The following is a 25,032-nucleotide window of genomic DNA, read 5'->3' as shown; positions in this document are numbered from 1 at the left end:
TCCACACTAAAACCGCAACAGGTCCAAAAATGGAGAGACCAACAAGTGTGATCCCTCCTGCTAGGTTTCATCACATATATTGTGAATGGAAAGCCTTATTTGTCCCTATCAAATACAGCCTCTGAAATTGTCTCGCTACTATATGAAGTATGGAGTGAAAAGGGCCATTCAAGTGTGTATAGAGAGCTTGAGGTTTTGTGCTTAATCAATGTCCCTGACAATGATAATCTATCTCAAACAGGGTATGAGATGAACAGCCTCTCCTGTCATGGAAGCAGAAAGTGGTGTATTTTCCTCCATTTTTGTTCCAATTGCTCTTTCCTGTAATTGGTTTAGTATTGTGCAGACGACACATTCTGTGAAGAGTAACAGAAGGCTTGGACAGATCATGACAGGGATACTCAACTGTCAGACACCGGACACAGCTCTTGATACACAGCAGTATTAAGTGCCGTTAAGATGCTCCATATGATACACTCCTGATACTGCTATAACACCTCTCTCCCTCCCTCTCTTGCAATTTGTTAAATAATGCTTTCAATGCTTGGTGACGGCAAAGTGTGTAGGAGAAACAGTTTTGGCACAGTTTGCAGATGCTCTGCAACAATGGTATATATACTCACAGAGCACTTTATTAGTAACTCTATGGTCCTAATAAAGTGCTCGGCATAGTCTTCTGCTGTTGTAGCCCATCCGCCTCAAGGTTCGACGTGTTGTGCATTCTGAGATGCTATTCTGCTCACTACAATTGTACAGAGTGGTTATCAGAGTCACCGTAGCCTTTCTGTCAGCTTGAACCAGTCTGGCCATTCTCCGTTGACCTCTCTCATCAACATGACATTTTCGTCCACAGAACTGCCACTCACTGGATGCTTTTTGTTTTGTTTTTGGCACCATTCTGAGTAAAATCTAGAGACTGTTGTGCGTGAAAATCTCAGGAGATCAGCAATTACAGAAATAATCAAACCAGCCCATCTGGCACCAACAATCATGCCACGGACGAAATCACTTAGATCACATTTTTTCCCCATTCTGAAGGTTGATGTGAACATTAACTGAAGCTCCTGACCGGTATCTGCATGATTTTATGCACTGCACTGCTACCACATGACTGGCTGATTAGATAATCGCATGAATAAGTAGGTGTACAGGTGTCTAGTCAAGTGCTCAGTGAGTGTATATATATTTGATTAACCATCATTCACACAACCATGTATGCTCCTCCGTTTTCAGAGGTGTGGAGTTCTGAAAGCAGAGACTGAAACGTTAGAAGCTAGAGGAACCACAACGATGGAGTGTTTAAGTAGATAAAGCAGCCATATCTGGCACATCACTTCCTGTGGAGTCAGCTCACTACTCACTGCCATGTGTGTGTGTCTGCATATGTAGCTGAGTATTTGACACTTCTAGTGTAATGAAAGTCACATAATGGAATGCTGCACAGACCCTTTTATTGCTTTTCTCTCTTTTAGCTTGTTTTTAGGATGCTCATCGGTTGCTCTAGCCACAGCATTATTTTACAAGCAGCTCAACAATGAATGTGGAGTAAATTAGGCTTGCCAGCTCATTCCTGAAATCCACGCAACAGATCCTGAGCCATGGCTTGCGTATGTGTGTGGGCATGGATAGATTTCGTAATTCGAGTACGGAGCTGTAGTAAGGCACATTTTTACACGTCTCTGTGTGGGTATTTTCTGTGGGTTCCAAAAATAGGGAATGAAAAAAAACAAAAAACAGATTGTATATAATATATTCTGGGTTCTGTACACTATCATAGTTGCACAGAGACAATGTAAACAGCACAGGAAGAGAAGGGTCGTTCTTCATGCCTTTTAAAGTCAGCATAAGTTGGCATTCGCAATATATTTACTTGTGTAATGTGAGGTATTCCCTTGTGAAACGAATATTCAACGAGAATTAGGATGGGACTTCATTGCAGTCGAGCACCCACTTTTAAATAGGTTTTTTTGACTGGGATGTTCAAATTGGAGACCATCTCGACCTACCCCAATGGCAATATTCTTTGTAAAATCTATTCTTATTTGCTTGAGTAGGCTTTATTTGATTAATGTTAAATGGCATTAAACTACCATGTTAACTGTTGAAAAGATAAAAAAGGCTGCTTTTCCAAAAACATTAGCCTAAAACAATAACTAAATAGCTATTTGGCTTTTGGTTTACAGTTGTGACATTGCATTGGTGATATTTAAAAGATGGACACACAGCAGATGCTATGGTGAGATGGCAGAGCTGATAAAAATCTGTGTAAATGGCACATGCAAATTGGGAGAGAAGACATTTCTGCTGAACTGCTCGAGGTCCCCAGCTGCTATATGGTGGCTTGAGGGAGCTGCAGTGCATGCACCACAAAATAGTGTGTGTGTTTGCTGTGTGCGTGCATGTTTACACACCGAGGACAGGAAAAGGAAGTGTATGAGAGATGACAACAGCCTATCTTCACTACTATACAAGAGTCAAAGCCAATGAAGTACCTTTAACAGCTGGAGAAACAAACCTCCCAAACAAACACACAGTTACTCTCACAGCCAATACACATTCAGAAAATAATAACAGCTTCTGTAATCTTGCAAATGAATTCTTGTGCCTGATGTTGCAGAGCCCCATAGTGGACTCCAGGGGCTTTCAAGTGAAATCAGTTGTTTTTATGGGGGCCATGGGGATGTTAAATCTGGTGGCCTCAGGGTGGAGCACTGCCTTAGCTAAGGTTAGGCTTCCTATCTCTGCCCTCTGTAACATTCTGACTGTTGGTTGGTGTTGATGTTACTGTAAGGCTGTAAGGCTACCAAGAATGAAAAACATACAGAAGCAGGCTATTAAGACAATTACTAGACTGAGTTAACACTAGCGGGGCTAATGTTTTGAGGACATAGGGGGGATATGAGGAATATGAGGGAAAGCACATTGTGATATGAGGGAAATTAAGGCAATGTGCATGAAGAACATTTTGTATTCTCATGAAACAAGGACGAAGAGAGAGATAGAGACACAGGGAAAAATTTCACCCAAAAATAACAGCAGTAAAGTGCAACAAAATGTGGGTAGAATATTTTAGAAAATTTTGATTAAGAAAGGAGATTATTCATCTTTTCCAAGAGGAACATTTTTTATTGTACGGAGGTTTCTGTTTCATAGCGAAGGAGATTTAATGTTTACCTTAATTATCAGTAATGTTTCCCTAAAAGTTAACTTTGTCTCAAACATTTCTCCCAAAAAATTCTTAGAAGAAACATAAATAGAAACAAATGAGACAGTTGAGATTGCAGATTGAGTATAGAGCTTTAAAATGAGTGGATAATTAAAATTGTGAATTGCATAGCTCTGATTATATAGTCTTGGAAAAATTTTATGAGAAATGTTTGCAATCATAATTAAATCGCAGACATTGGTATCTTGAGATCACAATTTGGGACACTGTTGAGAAACCCTATACAAAACCCTATACAGTAATCTTATATATGGCCATGTAATCAAATAATATTTCATATATCTGAGCATGTATAAACACTGATGAGCCAAAACATTATGACCACCTGCCTAATACAGTGCATCCGGAAAGTATTCACAGCGCTTCACTTTTTCCACATTTTGTTATGTTACAGCCTTATTCCAAAATGGATTAAATTCATTATTTTCCTCAAAATTCTACAAACAATACCCCATAATGACAATGTGAAAGAAATTTGTTTGAAATCTTTGCAAATTTATAAAAAAAAATAAATAAAATAAAATAAAAAAATAAAAAAAATCACATGTACATAAGTATTCACAGCCTTTGCTCAATACTTTGTTGAAGCACCTTTGCACCAATTACAGCCTCAAGTCTTTTTGAGTATGATGCTACAAGCTTGGCACACCTATTTTTGGGCAGTTTCTCCAGTTCTTCTTTGCAGGACCTCTCAAGCTCCATCAGGTCGGATGGGGAGCGTCGTTGCACAGCCATTTTCAGATCTCTCCAGAGATGTTCAATCGGGTTCAAATCTGGGCTCTGGATGGGCCACTCAAGGACATTTACAGAGTTGTCCCGTAGCTACTCCTTTGTTATCTTGGCTGTGTGCTTAGGGTCGTTGTCCTGTTGGAAGATGAACCTTCGCCCCAGTCTGAGGTCCAGAGTGCTCTGGAGCAGGTTTTCATCAAGGATGTCTCTGTACATTGCTGCATTCATCTTTCCCTCGATCCTGACTAGTCTCCCAGTTCCTGCCGCTGAAAAACATCCCCACAGCATGATGCTGCCACCACCATGCTTCACTGTAGGGACCAGGGAATTTTGTTTCTCATGGTCTGAGAGTCCTTCAGGTGCCTTTTGACAAACTCCAGGTGGGCTGTCATGTGCCTTTTACTGAGGAGTGGCTTCCGTCTGGCCACTCTACCATACAGGCCTGATTGGTGGAGTGCTGCAGAGATGGTTGTTCTTCTGGAAGGTTCTCCTCTCTCCATAGAGAAATGCTGGAGCTCTGTCAGAGTGACCATCGGGTTCTTGGTCACCTCCCTGACTAAGGCCCTTTTCCCCCGGTCGCTCAGTTTTGCCGGGCGGCCAGCTCTAGGAAGAGTCCTGGTGGTTCCAAACTTCTTCCATTTACGGATGATGGAGGCCACTGTGCTCATTGGGACCTTCAATGCAGCAGAAATTTTTCTGTACCCTTCCCCAGATCTGTGCCTCGATACAATCCTGTCTCAGAGGTCTACAGACAATTCCTTGGACTTCATGGCTTGGTTTGTGCTCTGACATGCACTGTTAACTGTGGGACCTTATATAGACAGGTGTGTGCCTTTCCAAATCATGTCCAAATCAACTGAATTTACCACAGGTGGACTCCAATCAAGTTATAGAAACATCTCAAGGATGATCAGTGGAAACGAGATGTACCTGAGCTCAATTTTGAGTGTCATGGCAAAGGCTGTGAATACTTATGTACATGTGATTTTTGTTTTGTTTTTTATTTTTAATAAATTTGCAAAGATTTCAAACAAACTACTTTCACGTTGTCATTATGGGGTATTGTTTGTAGAATTTTGAGGAAAAGAATGAATTTAATAAATTTTGGAATAAGGCTGTAACATAACAAAATGTGGAAAAAGTGAAGCGCTGTGAATACTTTCCGGATGCACTGTATGCTGTTGGTCCTCCGCGTGCCACCAAAACAGCGCCGACCCGCCGAGGCATGGACTCTACAAGACCCCTGAAGGTGTCCTGTGGTATCTGGCACCAAAACATTAGCAACAGATCATTCAAGTCCTGTAAGTTGCAAGATGGAGATGCCGTGGATCGTACTTTTTGGTCCAGCACATCCCACATATGCTCAACTGGATTGAGATCTGGGGAATTTTGAGGCCAGGGCAACACCTTGAACTCTTAATCATGTTCCTCAAACCATTCCCAAACAATGTATGCAGTGTGGCAGGGTGCATTATCTGCTGAAAGAGGCACTGCTACCAGGGAATACCATTGCCATGAAGGGATGTACCTGGTCTGCATCAATGTTAGGTAGGTTGCACGTATCATATTGACGTTCACAAGAATGGCCGGACCCAGGTTTCCCAGCAGAACATTGCCCAGAGCATCACACTCCCTCCACCTGCTTGTCATCTTCCCACAGTGCATCCTGGTGCCATCACTTCTATAGGTAAACAGCGCACACAACCACGGCCGTCCACGTGATGCAAAAGAAAACAGGACTCATTGGACCAGGCGAGTTTCTTCCACTGCTCCAAGGTCCAGTTCAATGCTCACGTGCACGTTCGACGGTGGACTGGGGTTATCATGGGCACTCTGACTGGTCTGCACATACGCTCCCCCATACGCAGCAGGGTGGGATGCAATGTGTGTTGACACATTCCTTCTGTAACCATCATTAAAATGTTCTGTGACTTGTGCTACAGTAGACCTTCTGTCGGTTTGGACCAGAAAGGATAGCCTTTGTTGCCCTCATGCATCGATGAGCCTTGGGCGCCCAACACCCTGTCGCCGGTTTGTGGTTTGTTCCTCCTCAGACCACTGTTGGTAGGTACTCACCACTGGTGACCGGGAGCATCCCACAAGCCTTGCCGTTTCAGTGATGCTCCGACCCAGTTGCCTGGCCATAACAATTTGGCCCTTGTCAAAGTCGCTCTGGTCCTTACTCCAGCCCATTTCTTCTGCATTCAGCACGCTGACTACGAGAACTGATTGTTCGCTTGCCATCTAATCTACCCAGACCTTGACATGTGGCCTTGTAAGGAGATGATCAACATTATTTGCTTCACCTGTGAGTGGTTATAATGTATTGTCTCAGAGTGTGTGTGTGTGTGTGTGTGTATATATATATATGTATGTATATATATATATATATATATATACATACATACATACACACACGCACGCACGCATATATACACGCACGCACGCACGCACGCACAGTATATTAGTGCTGTCAGTTGATTAAAATATTTTCATAGTTAATTTTGAAAGAGCTGAAATTTGACTATTTACTTTTTTCCTATCATATGCATTCACTGTAATTGCTTCTTAAAGCAAACAAAACTATTTATAACAATGTTTTATTAACATTTTCCAAACAAAGCATTACACAGTACAAAGACAGAAAAACACTAAAATAGCACCATATGTAACATTAAACGCTTCCCAAATTGTAAGTGGGAGGTTGACTAATTGAAACAACTAGTCCCCTTAGTTTGTGTATTCATAGCAATGGGGATAAATCTCTTAAAGCCTCATCTTCCACAATACTAATCGTGGCTATCCAGTTTGCTACAGCAATTGTGTAGCCACATCTACATGATTTGCACCGCTTTGAACACCACATGAAAAGTGCTTGCAGATAATGTCTTTTTGTTTTTATTGCTGGCACTGTCCACGTAATGATACTTCATCCGAATTGTATGGTAAAACTTAAGCGCAACACGACACCAGGGAAATGCTGATGCTTCAAGTCATGTAAATGCGGCTTATCACAAGTCTCATTTAGGTTTGTTTTGTACAACAACAACAAAAAAATACGGTTAAGAGGTTCTCTCTCTATCACTTGATCATTAACACAGAATTGCTGTTGTGAGTGTGTTTGTGGTGTGTACACAAGTGTAATTTCCCCAGACACACTGCAAAGGCTCCACCCTTTTCCAACCAGTGTTTGGAACTCACACAGGGCTGTTGACATTAGAATCAAATGTCAAATTGGTAAAAACATAAATCACGTAAAAAAATTATGCATTAAACATTTAATTAACTGAATGAATATATACAGGTGCATCTCAATAAATTAGAATGTCGTGGAAAAGTTCATTTATTTCAGTAATTCAACTCAAATTGTGAAACTCGTGTATTAAATAAATTCAATGCACACAGACTGAAGTAGTTTAAGTCTTTGGTTCTTTTAATTGTGTTGATTTTGGCTCACATTTAACAAAAACCCACCAATTCACTATCTCAAAAAATTAGAATATGGTGACATGCCAATCAGCTAATCAACTCAAAACACCTGCAAAGGTTTCCTGAGCCTTCAAAATGGTCTCTCAGTTTGGTTCACTAGGCTACACAATCATGGGGAAGACTGCTGATCTGACAGTTGTCCAGAAGACAATCACTGAGACCCTTCACAAGGAGGGTAAGCCACAAACATTCATTGCCAAAGAAGCTGGCTGTTCACAGAGTGTTGTATCCCAGCATGTTAACAGAAAGTTGAGTGGAAGGAAAAAGTGTGGAAGAAAAAGATGCACAACCAACTGAGAGAACTGCAGCCTTATGGGGATTGCCAAGCAAAATCGATTCAAGAATTTGGGTGAACTTCACAAGGAATGGACTGAGGCTGGGGTCAAGGCATCAAGAGCCACCACACACAGACATGTCAAGGAATTTGGCTACAGTTGTTGTATTCCTCTTGTTAAGCCACTCCTGAACCACAGACAACGTCACCTTGGCTAAGGAGAAGAAGAACTGGACTGTTGCCCAGTGGTCCAAAGTCCTCTTTTCAGATGAGAGCAAGTTTTGTATTTCGTTTGGAAACCAAGGTCCTAAAGTCTGGAGGAAGGGTGGAGAAGCTCATAGCCCAAGTTGCTTGAAGTCCAGTATTAAGTTCCCACAGTCTGTGATGATTTGGGGTGCAATGTCATCTGCTGGTGTTGGTCCATTGTGTTTTTTGAAAACCAAAGTCACTGCACCCGTTTACCAAGACATTTTGGAGCACTTCATGCTTCCTTCTGCTGACCAGCTTTTTAAAGATGCTGATTTCATTTTCCAGCAGGATTTGGCACCTGCCCACACTGCCAAAAGCACCAAAAGTTGGTTAAATGACCATGGTGTTGGTGTGCTTGACTGGCCAGCAAACTCACCAGACCTGAACCCCATAGAGAATCTATGGGGTATTGTCAAGAGGAAAATGAGAAACAAGAGACCAAAAAATGCAGATGAGCTGAAGGCCACTGTCAAAGAAACCTGGGCTTCCGTACCACCTCAGCAGTGCCACAAACTGATTACCTCCATGCCACGCCGAATTGAGGCAGTAATTAAAGCAAAAGGAGCCCCTACCAAGTATTGAGTACATATACAGTAAATGAACATACTTTCCAGAAGGCCAACAATTCACTAAAAATGTTTTTTTTATTGGTCTTATGATGTATTCTAATTTTTTGAGATAGTGAATTGGTGGGTTTTTGTTAAATGTGAGCCAAAATCATCACAATTAAAAGAACCAAAGACTTAAACTACTTCAGTCTGTGTGCATTGAATTTATTTAATACACGAGTTTCACAATTTGAGTTGAATTACTGAAATAAATGAACTTTTCCACGACATTCTAATTTATTGAGATGCACCTGTACTTTATATTTTAAATTAAAATATATAAAATATATAAATAATTTTTATTTGGGGGCCTTTTCTATGGATTTCGATTAATTTGCAAACATTTTAATCGATTGACAGCCCTATATAGCAAATGCACACACAGAAAATGGCAATATAATAACAACAGTGTTGTTCAAACCTAAGAGCTGCTTTGACAAATGACCTTGAGATGAACACGCACTCATTTCTCTGAGATTCATCTACATTGGTCAATTGTCCCCCAAAGCCCCCTGGCACTGGTGTGGCTGTGAAAGAGCTTTGTTCAAACAAATGCTTCTGGCTTCAGAGGTCTTTAATGTCCCTGCAGCATACGACGGGGTGTCCAGCTAAACAGGGGCGAAGCACCAAATGTTGTGCCCTGGGCACATAACTATTTTAGGGTCCCCCTCATCATGATTATGTTCCTCACATATTCGTTTTGTTTTCTTAATGTGAGGAAAATTCCACATGTATCTCATTATATTCTGGGGAAAGAAACCTTTAAACATCTGATGGTACATTTTCCACTGAGGTAAAAGATGTTTAAATATGCGCTGTAGATGTTTCCTTTAACAAACAGTTTGTTTTGAATCATGCACGTGACTTTATTTAGCAACGGTCAGATTGTTGTTCTTACTGTTCAATATAAAGCATGTAATGATGCAGTAGCTAATAATGTTACTGGCCAACTGGTGAATATTTTCATTTTATGAAAATAAAACAGGAATACGGGAGGAGACAAGGCATATTAGGGGAACTCCCCATTTTTACAGATGTAAAATGATGCTTTATTCCTACCAATAGCATGTTTTTACCAAATATAACATCTTCAGCATAATATTATGGAATATCAATTAGAGATGACATAAAATAATTGGCACGTTATTTTATCGATATATTTTTGAGGCATTAATATATAAGAATTAGCTGACATTTAAATTAGAAGCCTAATTTGCATGGTTTCCAATTCACTTAGTTGGCCTCTGTTTAACAGTCTGGTGTACTAGCGTTGAGAGACAAGAGGGTGATATAACATTTACTGAAGCCGGTCACGTTTAGGAATGGCACAGGTATCACACACAGAGGGCGAGCTGATGTGGTGTAGCAAATGGCAGTCCAAAGTTACAAAGGTTTTTTGCACTTCAAGAATGAACAAAGTGACGTTGATGAGTTTGCAAGTTGGGAATGAAACTGGTGTAACTGCGCAAACTCAACGAATAGAAATGGTGATGTTTATCATGCAATTTCTCTGTATGTAGCCTTGAATAAGTCTTCCATTCAAGCTGTCAAACCACAAAATGACATACTTGTAACTGAAAATACATTGTGCTATATGAAAGATACATACACACAAAATATCATCCAGCGATGGCTAGAGGAAATAATAATTGTCCTTTGATTTGGGTTGAATTTAATGAAAAACTATGCGAGTTGCGCTCTGTGGCACTGCAGAGTTTTGACGCTGAGCGTACTTTTGTAGAAAATAATTGTTAAAAATGTTAGAACGTGCCATGTCGTCCGCCTGACGTGTCTGGTGCGCGACCCACTTTAATTGAACCTGCTGCTCACACTTTACCAAAGTTGAAAAAACAAATACTATTGTGCAACAAGCAGCCTGATATTATCGATATTCATCTGGAATATCTTCTGATTATCGATGTGTGAAAAAGGCATCAATCCCAAGCCTAATATCAGTTTAGCCTTTCTGTGGGCCCGCCTCCACAATGAAGGCCCCCTGTTACTCAGGTCCACTCTTACCTCTGGTCTGATGCCACTGCAGCAGGCTGCTGTTTTTGTTGTAATTAAGTTGTAAGTGGCAGTCTTAACAGGCTGTCTGCATTTCCTGTGCATTTCTAATGCCTGTCTGAGCGCAGAATGATAGGTCTCTCTGGGGTTTTTAAATGGTAGCAAAGACAATTACACTTAGCTTGTTAACGACTTGAATCCTACACAAAGATGCCAATGTGTAGGGCATATGGAACACCAAAAGCTTTTATATGCTCCAATTCATTAAGTTACTTGTTTTAGGGATGTTCCTCATGTGTTTTGTAGCAGATAAAATCCATTTAGACACCCTGACATCCACACGCTCCTTTAATGGAGGCATTCACATGCAAATCACACACCACAGAGGTGCAAGACCCTTGACTCATTCTGCATAATATAGCTGCGCAGGTCTGCCTCTTGTGGTGAGGCTGGGGATAACAGACAATTGTAAAAAGGGTTGCTATGTACTGCATACATTTACCCTAATCTCTTATTGATACAATCTGTAGTTCACAAGACCAAAGCCCTGCCCTGTGTGAGTAGAGGACTAATGTGAAATTTCATTTCTGTTGAAAAATAACCATAATGCCCTCTGCTGACAGCTCACCATTCAACAGCTTTCAATCTCTCTGACAGCACAGACCAGCTGGGCTTGCTTTATTCTCGATTTAGAGGAGATGGAAAGAGACAGGAGGGGCCCCTAAATCAGATAGACAGACTGCCACCACAAGAGAGAAATTAGACAGAAAGGCTTTTTTAAGCAATGACTATGCTAGGAAGACATCCTCTTTTTCCAGGCATGTCCTCTTTTTCAAACCCAAAAAAAGCATCTCTCCGGGATTTTAAAATATGCCTAAAAATTTGGAATTTGTCTTCATATTGATGTGCTCTCTACAGTTAGGGCTATCATACATTGTGTATTTTTACTTTAAACCTTTTTAACATGTCCTTACATCATTTTTCTGACCAAAAGCGGCAGAGCACTCCCTCTCTCTGCATGCGCGCTGTATTTGGGTACATGAGAGAGATCGCCAGAGCGCTCAGTTGCAATCAGCCTTAAAATTCAATAGTGCGTTAATGTAAGTACACTTTTAAAAGTATGTTCCAAACTTTTTGAATTATTAAATAGAACACCAGTTTCATCCTGCTCGTGCATGCTAAGCATTATCATTTTAAATGAAAATGTTAACTATATTGAGACAATATTAAATGTACTACATATCAGGGAAATTAAAACTAATATGAGAGATAAAAATAGACAATTGTGGAAATTTTAAAACTCAGTCCCTCAGATATTTGTAGGAAAAAAAACCTGCATCACTGTTCACATACTATCTACACTAAATATTATGTGACTAGCACAAAACGTAGGCCAAAAGAGAGTTTGTTATTAAAATTTGATCTTCAGGGAGGTGCGCCAGGGCACTGAAAAGTGTGAAACATAGTTGGGTTACAACTTTTTTTTATTCTCTCACTCCGGTCTGGTGAGAAACAGATTGCTGTATCTGAAGCTTGTTCTGTGGGGAATTATTATCTGTACTGGCAATTTTTTTACATTTACATTTATGTATTTATCAAATGCTTTTTCCTAAAATGCTTTTCATTACAGCAAACATTATAGGACACAGATCTTACCACTGTTCTGTCTCCTTGCGTTTAAAAACTCTCTATAAAGTGTGTATAAAGTGGTAATGGTTAAGTGAGTGAACTTACCATGTCCGGAGGATCTGTGGCAGTGGGCCTCTGTGGATTGGAGGATGCCACATCCTCTGTCTGCTGGTCTAGTTGGTTGCAGTCCAGCTGAACAAGCCCCTGACACTCCAGATGACATGTGTAGCTGCAGTCTGGGGGCCAGAGACAAACAGGGCACACATAGTCATGAATCACACATAGAAACTGCACAGTTTAGAGAACAAGTAAGGGCTGCCAACACTCATTCAGGTCCTAAAACAGCACCATGTTTGAAAGGGCTGGACGAAGACTGGGCCATGTGGCTTATTCACTGCAAATGTCAGTGTCAACATGAAACAATCTGCATGTCATGCAGTTTGGAAATGTACAGTATATATACAGATATTCACATATCTCCATACACATGCAACACTCACAACACAACAGCACTGCAATGACTCTCTCTCATTTACTCTTTTAGACAGTGTGTCTGGTGTGGCCTCAACATAATTAATGTTTGTTGGTGGTTGAGGAGATTCCCCCTATACTATATAAAGTGCTTTGAGTGTCTAGAAAAGCGCTGTAATAAATGTAATGAATTATTATTATTTATTCAGTCATTTGGAGTTATCACACACACACATGCACACACGCACACACGAATAGCGCTGTAAAACAGTGCCCTATTCAGGCAACCTCAGATTATAACAGGTACAGCTAAATGTTTTTAGAAATCTGGAGACCTTTATTCAGCTCTATCAATAGAATGCGTTTGTGTTTGGCGCCATCTAGTGGATGCCTAATGCTCACAATTAAATGTTGCACTTTTAGGAGGAACAGTTACAGAGAACAATATGGGTGTATAATTCTTTTGCTCTTTTTTTTTTACAATTTTTTTTAACACATCTATAATAATAATAATAATAATAATAATAATAATAATAATTTAAAAAAAGGCTGAATCTTCTCAACCTGACAACTATTTTAGAATATTTAATCTTAACATGCAATATTCAAGGATTGTTCCAGGATTAATACGCTCGTTACACTCAATCATCAGTGTTTGTGGCATAGTTTTGATTACTATAAATTAATTTAGATTTGTCCCTCGTTTATTTAACAAAAAGCAAAAAATGTTGTTACAGTAAGGCACTTACAATGGAAGTAAATGGGGCCAGCGCATAAATGTTAAAATGTACTTTGTTTCAAAAGTAGGGTACAACGCGGCAAAGGGTCCCCCCGGGTAAAAAGCACTTTTGATTTTATTTTCTCCCAAAACACTAAAATAGCAACAAAAACTACCACAGTACTTTCCTAAACATCTGTTTGTCACTATGCACTGCAAAAAAAAAAAAAAATCCTGATCCATGAGATCATTGTGTGTAATGTCTAAAGTTAAATTCTGAGGCAATCTGATCTAATATTTAAATTATTATTATTATTATTATTAATATTATTATTTAAATCTATGTATCTAATGAGAATCCCTGAAATTTGAATCCCTCACATTTGAGACAAAATATTTGTCATTTTTAGTTTTGATCAAGGTGATTAAATTTTATTATTATTATTATTATTTTTAAACTGTCCAATAAGTGAGAGGATGGTATTTGGGGTAAAAAGCCCACTGTTGCATGGGCTAAAGGCCCCCTAAAACATATTGCTGTTGTTTTTTAAGTGGGGGGAAATTGTTTGTAATGAAAAATGTTCAAAGTGGGTCACATTGACTGATCCAATCACACTGGAGATTCATTTGTTTATAGAAGCCAAATGGGGTTAAAATTAAGAGGAAATGGTGACCCTTTTTTTGAAGTAGTTATTTTTAATAAGCATTATCTTCATTTGTCACTCAAAAACGAAACCTGCTGTCTTAAAACTATTTGCCTAAGCTGACAAATTTTGCCCTATAACTATTGTCCCTATATCTACATGATATCACAATAACCCCCCTTGGGCCTTTTACCCCAAGCCCTCACCACCTATTTTTCTTTCTTTCTTTCTAAACAAAAAAAATCTTCTATTATTATTTATTTTTGAACAAAATATGTTGCACCATCATTATTAAAAAAAAAATAAATAAAAATAAATAATGAATTGTTTAAACTTGATACACTTGACCAGAAAAATGACATTTTCTTAAAGGTGTGCCTTTAGCCCCGTTGTAAACTATAGCCCCAAAAGGTAAACATTATACTTGTTAACATGATTTTAGTGTGATAAAATTGCTTACTAACCATGTCTTTGTGAAGTTATGTCCAAATTATAACTTCGTTCTCATGACAACAAAGAATGATCACTATAACTAAGCTCAACCACCACAAGATGGCACCAGAGTGCAACATCATCAAAAGTTAATGGAGGCCAGTGAAACAAGGTTAACAAGGCGTAGAACAGACAGCAGTTGTTTACTACCTGCCAAGAAACTTTTCATTGAGGAGGGATAATTTTCTCCACCCGTATAAACCCATCCAGGGCCCATTTTTTTTTTTTTTTCCATGTTCTTGCTGGAAACTAGCATATCAAATAAGACACTGGCTAGCTACTGTTATTATACAAAACATTCTATTTAGCATTAGAGAGGACACACCAGTGTCCGATCAGTACAGAGAGTAAAAAACAAGCCCAGCAAGCATCCATTTTCACTCACTGCTCACAGCCACATGGTAACCATGGAAACAACTTTCAGCACACTAGATATTCTGCAGCACCGGCTGACCATGATTTTACATGACATGGGCTATAGTCGGAATGGAATTCTAGCTTACCATGTTCAGAATACTGAATAGTATACGCTGTATACTGCATGTTTAATTCCACAATGTGTCCAGTTATCATCTTATTAAATCATCACACAGGAAATTGAAGGTCGAGCACATTGCATTGTAGGATACATTATGCCATGCAGTGTGCTCTGTTGTATACAGTTTATTTTGGCAAATGTTGTAGGTCATGCCATTTTATGCATACAGATACTGCAGCAATAGTAAGAGTAGTAAGAGAGTAGCCTATGCTTTCCTGAACGAAGCCACAGTGTCCCGCTGTAAGGCTGCACGGTATTTACATTCATACAGTATGTGTCAAGGGTTCGTTCTCGTATATTAGTTTGTGGTCAACAATACAGAGTGCTTAAGTGATAATGACAGAGCCCAATGTGTTTACCTTTTCTTTATAAACCCAGTCCAATAAAGACAAAAACATCTAGACAAGGTTGTGTATCTGTCTCTGAAGACCAACAATATCACTGCTGATGCACAGAGGGAGTGATAGATGTCAACAGTGAATACGGATTACCAGCAGATTGATTATCAGTGGCAAACACATTGCTACTGTCAGTGTGGAAGAGCAGGGAGGTGCCAATTACAGTGAAGGGAGACTGGGAATGCTAAGAGGCCCTACAAAACAGATAACACACGTGGAAAATGAACGTCACTTTCTTAGGTGTGTCACTCACAGCAACACAGCCAAAATATAGATGTTCAGGGGAATGTTGAGCAGGACCGACAAAGAGTAGCCAAACCAAACAGACTGATTGAGGATCAGGAAACGCGTTAAGGGAGGAGGTGAAGCTTCCCTCTGGCTCAGCCTCTCACCTTCAACCTCAGCTTGATATCAACAGTGTAGTTTAACACAACACCCTGATAACTTCACACAGCTATAGTATGGGAACAACTTTTAGAGAGGAAAACCCTGACACATGCAGCAACAATCAGGTAATAATATTGTAGGTCAAAAACCTCCAACTAAAGTAGTGTTCAAAAAATATGAAGTCAAAAAATATGAAGATAGTCTGTTTTTGCAATTGCAGGAAAAAGTATGTGAATGCTGGAATTTACCTGGATTTCTGGATAAACTGGTCATATAATTTGATCTGTTGATTTAAGTCACAACAACAGACAAATACAGTCTACTAACTGTGATCCTTGGGAATCCAAGCATTGAAATGCATGGTAAATGTTTCCTTTCCCCTTAAATGTGATTTTAGGAAGCCACTGGTTAAAAAAAAAAAAAAAAAAAAACGTTTATGCATATTTTCCTTTGGTGTGAATTTGAGAAAATGTTGCAATATTTCTACAACATATACACACATATGTACATATTATATATATATATATATATATATATAAAATCTCACATTACCAGTGGGTCAGAAGTTTACATACGCTTTGTTAGTATTTGGTAGCATTGCCTTTAAATTGTTTAACTTGGGTCAAACTTTTTGGGTAGCCTTCCACAAGCTTCTCACAATAAGTTGCTGGAATTTTGGCCCATTCCTCCAGACAGAACTGGTGTAACTTAGTCAGGTTTGTAGGCCTCCTTGCTCGCACATGCTTTTTCAGTTCTGCCCACATGTATTTTATCGGATTGTGATCAGGGCTTTGTGATGGCCACTCCAATACCTTGATTTTGTTGTCCTTAAGCCATTTTGCCACAACTTGAGGTATGCTTGGGGTCACTGTCCATTTGGAAGACCCATTTGAGACCAAACTTTAACTTCCTGTCTGATGTCTTGAGATTTTGCTTCAATATATCCACATAATTTTCCTTCCTCGTGATGCCATCTATTTTGTGAAGTGCACCAGTCCTTCCTGCAGCAAAGCACCCCACAACATGATGCTGCTACCCCCGTGCTTCACCGTTGGGATGGTGTTCTTCGGCTTGCAAGACTCTTTTTTCCTCCATACATAACAATGGTCATAATGGCCAAACAGTTTTTTTGTTTCATTAGACCAGAGGACATTTCTTCATAAAGTAAGAGCTTTGTCCCCATGTGCACTTGCAAACTGTAGTCTGGCTTTTTTTATGGTAGTTTTGGAGCAGTAGTTTCTTCCTTGCTGAGCAGCCTTTCAGGTTATGTCAATATAGGACTCGTTTTACTGTTGATATAGATACTTGTCTACCTGTTTCCTCCAGCATCTTCACAAGGTCCTTTGCTGTTTTTCTGGGATTGATTTGCAATTTTGCACCAAACTACGTTCATCTCTAGGAGACATAATGCGTCTCCTTCCTGAGCTGTATGATGGCTGCGTGGTCCCATGGTGTTTTTACTTGCGTACTATTGTTTGTACAGATGAACGTGGTACCTTCAGGTGTTTGGAAATTGCTCCTAAGAATGAACCAGACTTGTGGAGGTCAACAAATTTTTTTTCTGAGGTCTTGTCTGATTTTTATTTTTTTTTATTTTCCCATGATGTCAAGCAAAGAGGCACTGAGTTTGAAGGTAGGCCTTAAAATACATCCACAGGTACACCTCCAATTCAGTACACCTCCTATCAGAAGCTAATTGGCTAATTGTCTAAAGGCTTGACATGATTTTCTGGAATTTTCCAAGCTGCTTAAAAGGCAGAGTTAACTTAGTGTATGTATACTTCTGACCCACTGGAATTGTGATACAGTCAATTAAAAGTGAATCAATCTGTCTGTAAACAATTGTTGGAAAAATTACTCATGCACAAAGTAGATGTCCTAAACAACATGCCAAAACTATTGTTTGCTAATATTAAATCTGTGGAGTGGTTAAAAAATTAGTGTATGTAAACTTCTAACTTCAACTGTGTGTGTGTGTGTGTATATACATATATATATATATATATATATATATATATATATATATATATATATACACACACACACACACACACACACACACACACACACACACACACACACACACACACACACAGTTAGGGCTGTTCGATTATGGTATTGATATCATGATTATTTAACATAATTACTCACTGACTTTGGATACATCATGCATTTATTGAACTTTTTTTTTATTATTGCCTTTTTAACAGTGGATTTCCTTGAACTTTAAATGTAAACTGCACTGGGTAGGGGAGAAGGCAATTGTCATATGATAATTATTTTATGTCATGTATGGTATTCAAATAAAGGAAAGCCTCCATCACCACCATTATCAGCAGGGATGCTCACACTTCTATGGAACGAGATTTACTTTTTCATCATGTTATTGCGGCAAGATCTGCCATGTACAATAAAGGCTATACATTATCACAATACCAAAATGTCAGTAGTCTGTAGTGAAATTTGACAATTCTCAATACCAGCTTCAAAACCACAACAAATAATAACACTAAATAATATGTTAATTATGGAAGAATGGTTTCAAGTTCTTAAGTAATTATTCAAGACTAGTAAACAGTCAGTAATAAAATAACAAAAAAACAACAGCAATGAATAGAAGTAGATTAAAAACAATAGAACAAAAAATTAAATTTAAGAAAATTCAGTGCTTTTTAACAGCTTTAAAAGTTTTTAACAGCAGTATTCAAGTAAACATTCAGAATGAAATGCAACATAAAACTACTGGTCTTCACTCTATGATTATAATACATTAACACTTCTTAAAGCTACAAAAGCTAGAGCAGTGAGTGTTTTCTCATTTTCTTATGGTTGTTTGATTATTATAATGACACACTAGACAGCAGCAGGTCTATTAGCTTACATTTATACTTACAAGTCCGACATTTTAATACAAATCCGCTTTTTTCTCCGCTGTTTACGTTCACTTTAGACATCATTCTCTGTGTTTACAAAAATACCTCATTAAGATGGGCATTTTGGTCAAATTTTGAAATATACTTGACCATTCAGGTGTGCATTAGCATTCTCGGAACACACACATATTCAGCACACACATACGCCGCCTGTCGATCAAACAGGGCGCAGCCGTTACAAGATCGCTAGCAAATTATCTAATTACATGCTCTGGATTACTTTCAACAGCAGAATAAGAATATTAACTTTATAATAAGTGACACAGGCCTAGGCTATCACAAATATAGCCAGTTATTTTTTCGTTATTGACGTTTTAATCAGTCTGCTTGCCAGGTCGGGCAAGTAAAATTCTCTTTCACTTGCCCCTTCAAAAATCGACTTGTCCCAGACAAGCGTTAATTTCGAACCCTGATTAAATATTGTATTCAACATTCTCTGATAACAATTTTTTCTTCTGCAGTATAGCTCCTAAAGTAAATGTACATTATTTTAAATGAGTTTTAGATATTATTTTGGAAAACAAGCCAAAAAAGACTAATCAAAATGTAATTTGTTCCAGTGTATAATGGGCTAAGATTACACTCTCTCACCTTTATGTTCACTTCGATCCATCTTTAACTCACAAAAAATAAACTTTCTCTTCTTAATAGAGCTGCGTGTCACCGATTTTCTTCATGATAAGACACTATAAAATATATTATGATTCACTACGTTGCGAGCCATCATGTTATATTCTTGCTGCAGGAAACACGCGCGAGTGACGAGCGTCAGAGTGTGCATCAGCCGGGAGAAGATTCAATCTCTTTCCCCGTTCACTTCACGCAACCCATAGACGCGGCGCTAACTGCACAGAGAATTGTCAGTTTTGGAGTTTATTTTCATAACCGGCTTCCTTATTATTTGAACTTTAATAAAGGATGCTTTAAAGATATAACGCCAGGGTGTTTCATTGCAAAACGGAATGCAGCACAATAATTGTTTAATCTCGATTATCTTGTTTTCATAATCATTGGAAGCCAAAATCGTAATTGAAAATAAAATCTAATCGCCCAGCCCTTCATACATATATATATATATATATGCAATTTGTTTAACTCACAAAAATTGTTGTTTGTATTAACATGTTTGTATAATTTGTATTATATTAAGTTGTATAATATATATTGTAAAGAAAGGGTATAATTTAACTGCTTCAGATTAATTTTTGCATTTTTTTCTATCAGAGAAGTACCTGGGGGTTTAACAAATAACACACAAACAATGATACATTTTCATGTCTTTATTGAACACAGTGTGTAAACAGTCACAGTGCAGGGTGGAAAAAGTATGTAAATCCCTAGACTTCCTATGACTAAATTTACTCCTCAGTTTCAGACCCTTCTAAATGGGACTCAGTTAAATGTTCCAAACAAGATTGAAGGTTTACAATAGTCAAATCTTCAAGACTCTTTAGACAACATGTCGAGGGCTCGATGTAATTAGTCACTACGCAACAACATGCTCCTACAGCCAGTGTTCTTATCCTTTAAATCTAATGCACTAAACACTCTGAACATATGCTCCCTACCCCCTCCATCTTCACCTGCCCTTAATGCATTGCGGTTTGAACCCCCTAACCCTTATTAATTGAGGAGCACCGCCAAGGACTAATTACTGACTGAGAGCTTCTGGGGGTACAGACAGTAATGCAGAAGATGAGCTGAGATTTAACAGGTCTTTAGATGCGTCCTCAATGTGGAGCATAATACAATATCCATGAAGAGTCCAAGACTGACCAGACGGAGGGCAAATTTTTGGCTAAACAATTCTACTGTGTACAATCACTTCCACAGTCAAGAGATCCTCAAATCAATAAATGTTAAAATAATTTCCTTTAACTTTGGCTGTTTAGCCAAAAGGACTAAACAACCTGAAAGGATGGAATAACTTTAAATGGAACAACATTTATCCATGTTTTCCTAGTTACATAGAAGTGGCCCATACAGTGGCCCACTTTCGTGACACTTAAAAATGTATGAATGTTTCTTGCTTTAATTTACAAAATATCTAACCAAGTGGCATTTATTTTAGAAAAAGATAGCACAACCACACCTTTCAAGAAAAACATTTCAAAAACAAGTTTTTCAGGTTTCAAATGTCAAAACAATGGATCTATTGTTCAAAATTTAGCAAAAAATATTTGGACACCATCTGGTTTTCAAATGTTGGTAGAAAATGTCTATAGTTAATGTGATGAACTGCACCTGTGGTTACTCTGCTTAGACACCTCTGTGAACTCGAGGAAAACAGACTTCACACATCCACTAAAATCACACTGAGATCAGCACAAAGTACAAAAATAGCCCAGAAAAGTGAAGTTAGTCCTGAGAGAAGGTCTAGTATGTTTTTGGAGGAAAACGTGCCCCAAAGGCTATTTGTTTGGCCACAGTCCCTTGTGGACTTTGCAGTCAAAATTCTTGTGTAATTTTTGGAGACACTTGGGTCATGGATAGAGAAACCTTATAGACAGAGCATTACCCATGTTGTTTACATAACCTAGAAAAGCTTCAGCGCTGTTATAAAACAGTGCTGATGACAGAAGCCCTTGCAGTAAGCAGAATTGCAGGAGGTCAAACTCTTGTCCTTGTAACATTAAACACAATGTTTTTTCGGGCATATGTGGAATTTCCTCAGTACAAGAGGTCAAATACTTGCATCTCTGCTCTTTAAATCTCTGGGCCTGTCCCTTTAAAACATCACTTCCCATATTAACATGGTTACTTCCTCATGTTGTTAAATATGCTGACCAGTAAAGGGTTTGGTTACTTAGCTGGAACACTATGCCAAACTCCCCTGCAATAGCTGGAATGTGAGGGGGAGTTTGTGGAGGGGGCGAGAACACTGATGCCTTTTTGTCCCTCACGCGCCTTCTTGCCTCCCACTTACCTCTGACATTTCTGATCTCCCTCTTTTCTTCCATACATCAGAATATTTCCACCTCAGTATTCACAGTTCCTTCTAAGAGCTAAAGCACAGTGCACACTGTGCAATTTTGGCCAAGAATCATAATTTGTTTTTGTTTTTCTATTATTGCAGGGAACAACTGGCAACCTTTGATTACTTAGTGCGAAATGCTCACAGACTAATTGCATTTGCAATAAATCTTAAACCTAATTATACAATGGAAAAAGACAAACTTTTTTTCCGAAGAACTAAGCATCCTAGATGAACTAGAGGTCTGCAACCCGACCTCGGGTAGGGTTCGGGTCAGTTTTTCAAGTAGGACTTCCGTGTGTAATGAATGAAAAAATAAACAGGCTTAATCTCCAGGCTTAAACCCTGAAAAGTTACTAAGTTTGTCCACAAGGATGCTAGAAATTGGGATAAGTGGCTCAATCCCCTGTTATTTGCAGTTCGAGAGATCCCACAAGGCTCCACAGGGCTTTCCCCATTCGAGCTGCTGTATGGGCGTCAGCCATGTGGCGTGCTTGATGTCATACAGGAAGCTTGGGAGGAGGGACCTTCAAACAGCAAAAATGAAATTCAATACGTTCTTTATCTTAGAGAGACTTTGGGTCGACTAACACAGGAGAATTTGCTCAAAGCTCAGGATCGTCAAAGCTGACTGTATGACAGGGGCGCTCGACTACGGGAATTCGCACCGGGAGATAAAGTGCTTTTAATACTGCCCACCTCAAGGCAAGTGGCAAGGGCCCTTTGAGGTCACATGGCGAGTCGGAGATCGCGATTATGCTGTACATAAGTCGCAAGCTCTCTCTGAGGGAGACGAAGGACAGCACCATTGAGGAGTCTTGCGATCAAGTGGGCTGTCCTTACCCTCCACTACTACCTGCCAGATGGCCTTCACCGTCTGCTCAGATCCCGCCCCACTCCAATGGCTCCACCACATGAAGGATACCAGCGTGCGGATCACCCGTTGGTACCTGGCACCAAATTGGTTGGTACCAAATTTGAGGTGATCCACAGACAAGGGACACAGATGGCTGTCGCTGATTTTCTCTCCCGAAATGGGGTGGGGGGGAATTGGCAGGCCGGACGGTTCCCTGGCCTGAGTCGGGTGGTGGGGGTATGTGGGGATGGGGGCGTGGTCGTGTGTCTGTCTGCGGGAGAGAGAGCGGTGAGGCTCATCACCTGGGTTTTCATTATCTCTAACACCTGTTTCTTCGTATAGTGATGGCGGAGGGAGACTTGAAAAGCGCACAAATCCGTCAGAGTGGCAGAGAGAGTGGCAGAGGAGAGTGGTTTACCTTGTGTTGTGAAAGAGAAACGGAAAAGACCCTTCTGTTTACGTTGGCTACTGAGAGCTCTTTTATGTTGAAGTTTTTGTTTCATAAAGAGAGCAAATAAATACTCACGTTACTAGTTCACTGTCTCCTGACTCCTCCATTGTCCAGAAATCACGGACTGTCACAAGGGGACTGTTAAATTGTTTCATTTTATTCCATATTGTTCTGCACCAAGTGAAGTTTCAGCAAATAAACGGTAAAGCAAACGGTCAGGTTCGGGTTTCATTTTATGGCCTGTGCAGACCTCTAAGGTAAACATCCAGAAAAAGTCAGTGCAATAATTTTTATGCAATACTAATAGTTATCTCAAATTGTAAAACTATTCTTACTAGTTTTAATTAAGTTACCATTTATCTCTAAACCCATAAGTTGACATTAACAAAAACACTGAAGTGGTCCTTGAATAAATGATATCTGTTTGGTCAAAACAAGGGAACTTATGCAAAAAAATTAAAATAATTTTTATTGAAAAAGTATATAGGTTTAATTCTTTTGACTATTGTTGTTGTTTTTTTGTAGCTGGTTGATAGTTGTGATTTGTGTGAAGTCTTTTACAGTGTACAAGACACCCTTTTCACACAGTAAGTATAATTTAACATTTAGCCTCCGGCAAAGGTTGCTCTGAAGAATGATCAGTCCACAAATTCTCACTTTTGCCCAGCCACAGAAGAGTGTAATTTCTGGGCTACTACCCTCATCAAACGGAATTGCGAAAATAATCACTGTTTTGAAAACTCCCCCGTCTTCCATTGGTTGACAAACGGACAGTACCACCCCAAACTCGAGCCGATGTTGTTGTGTTGGGCTGGACCGGCCACTTAAACAACAAAGGTACGTTTTGATGGAGCCAGAGTTATACTTTTAGATGAAATTAATCTATGGCAATCATGTTTACAAGTTGTTTCAGAAGTCACCTTAAACCACAGAAAGCAGTTTTTGGGACTGAACTTGTGACATATGGAGCTGTTAGACATAGTGTAGTCAACTGACAGTGACTGAAATCTTCCGTCAGACTCGCCTCCACTTTGCTAACGGAAACTTCACTGGGTCCTTGTGTAGCATTAGTAACTGCTGAAAGGGAACAAAGTCAACATGATCCTACAAGTCATACATCCCATACTCATTTGGATACTGAGCCTGATATACATATCAACATATGGAATGTTTCACTTAAACAGACACCCCCACATGTAGTTTAGGGCCCAATGGAAAAACAGGATGAATCCAAAACAGAGACGAGTGCCCATACATGCTCCAAGTTTTAGGGGCCATTTACACAATGTTTTCAACTAAAAACTGAAAACTTTTTATGCATTTTGGCTGTTCGTTTACACGACAACGGCGTTTTGGGGCCTGAAAACGCAAACTTTTGAAAACAGGTTTCAAAGTGCAAATTTGTGAAAACGATGACGTCATGCGCACGCATATTACGTGTTCAGTCTATAGGCATGCACACGAGTACTTCAAAATAATGCGCGAGACATTCAAAACTACAATGATGGAATACAGGACTGTGTTTGTGCTGCTCAAGATTTTGAGTTTATTGACGCTTCTCCAGCAAAGTGTAGATTTACTGCATCACTACTACAACCAGCGATCACCATCTTCATTGTTTGTATTCACCGCTCTGTGGAAGAATGCTTATGTACGCAGGCACGTAGTGTTTCTTTACAAAGTGACATCGCCAATTACTGGCCTGGCATGCATAATACAGCGTTTTTAGTCGTTTTTGCGGATCCGTGTGAGAGGGGATCGTTTTGACAAGGTTGTCGTCTGTACGCGAAGGAAAAACTTTTCCGTTTTTAGTACATCATTGTCGTGTAAACATACCCTTAGTTAGAGCACAAGGACAAATGGAATGCATTTTAATACCTTCACTTCAAGTCCCTGCCATCTGAAACTTTGTGAGAAGCAACATTCTTTCACTGTGACAAAGGCATCCTTCTCCCATCA

The 25,032-nt window shown here is 39.3% G+C and overlaps 1 protein-coding gene across 2 annotated transcripts in view; it reads right to left on the bottom strand.

The window, feature by feature from the left end:
- The window catches only part of LOC127426145 (ras association domain-containing protein 5-like), a 75,366-nt gene that overhangs the window by 28,607 nt on the left and 21,727 nt on the right, over positions 1-25,032 (bottom strand). For both annotated transcript variants that reach the window (XM_051672715.1, XM_051672716.1), the window contains exon 2: positions 12,317-12,447. In XM_051672715.1, the coding sequence (XP_051528675.1) occupies positions 12,317-12,447 (131 nt within the window). The remainder of the gene's footprint in view (positions 1-12,316; positions 12,448-25,032) is intronic.

The sequence above is a fragment of the Myxocyprinus asiaticus genome, chromosome 35 (assembly GCF_019703515.2).
Source record: "Myxocyprinus asiaticus isolate MX2 ecotype Aquarium Trade chromosome 35, UBuf_Myxa_2, whole genome shotgun sequence".
Taxonomy (NCBI): domain Eukaryota; kingdom Metazoa; phylum Chordata; class Actinopteri; order Cypriniformes; family Catostomidae; genus Myxocyprinus; species Myxocyprinus asiaticus.
Note: the sequence above shows the minus strand (reverse complement) of the source record. Positions and strands in the feature narration are given on the sequence as shown.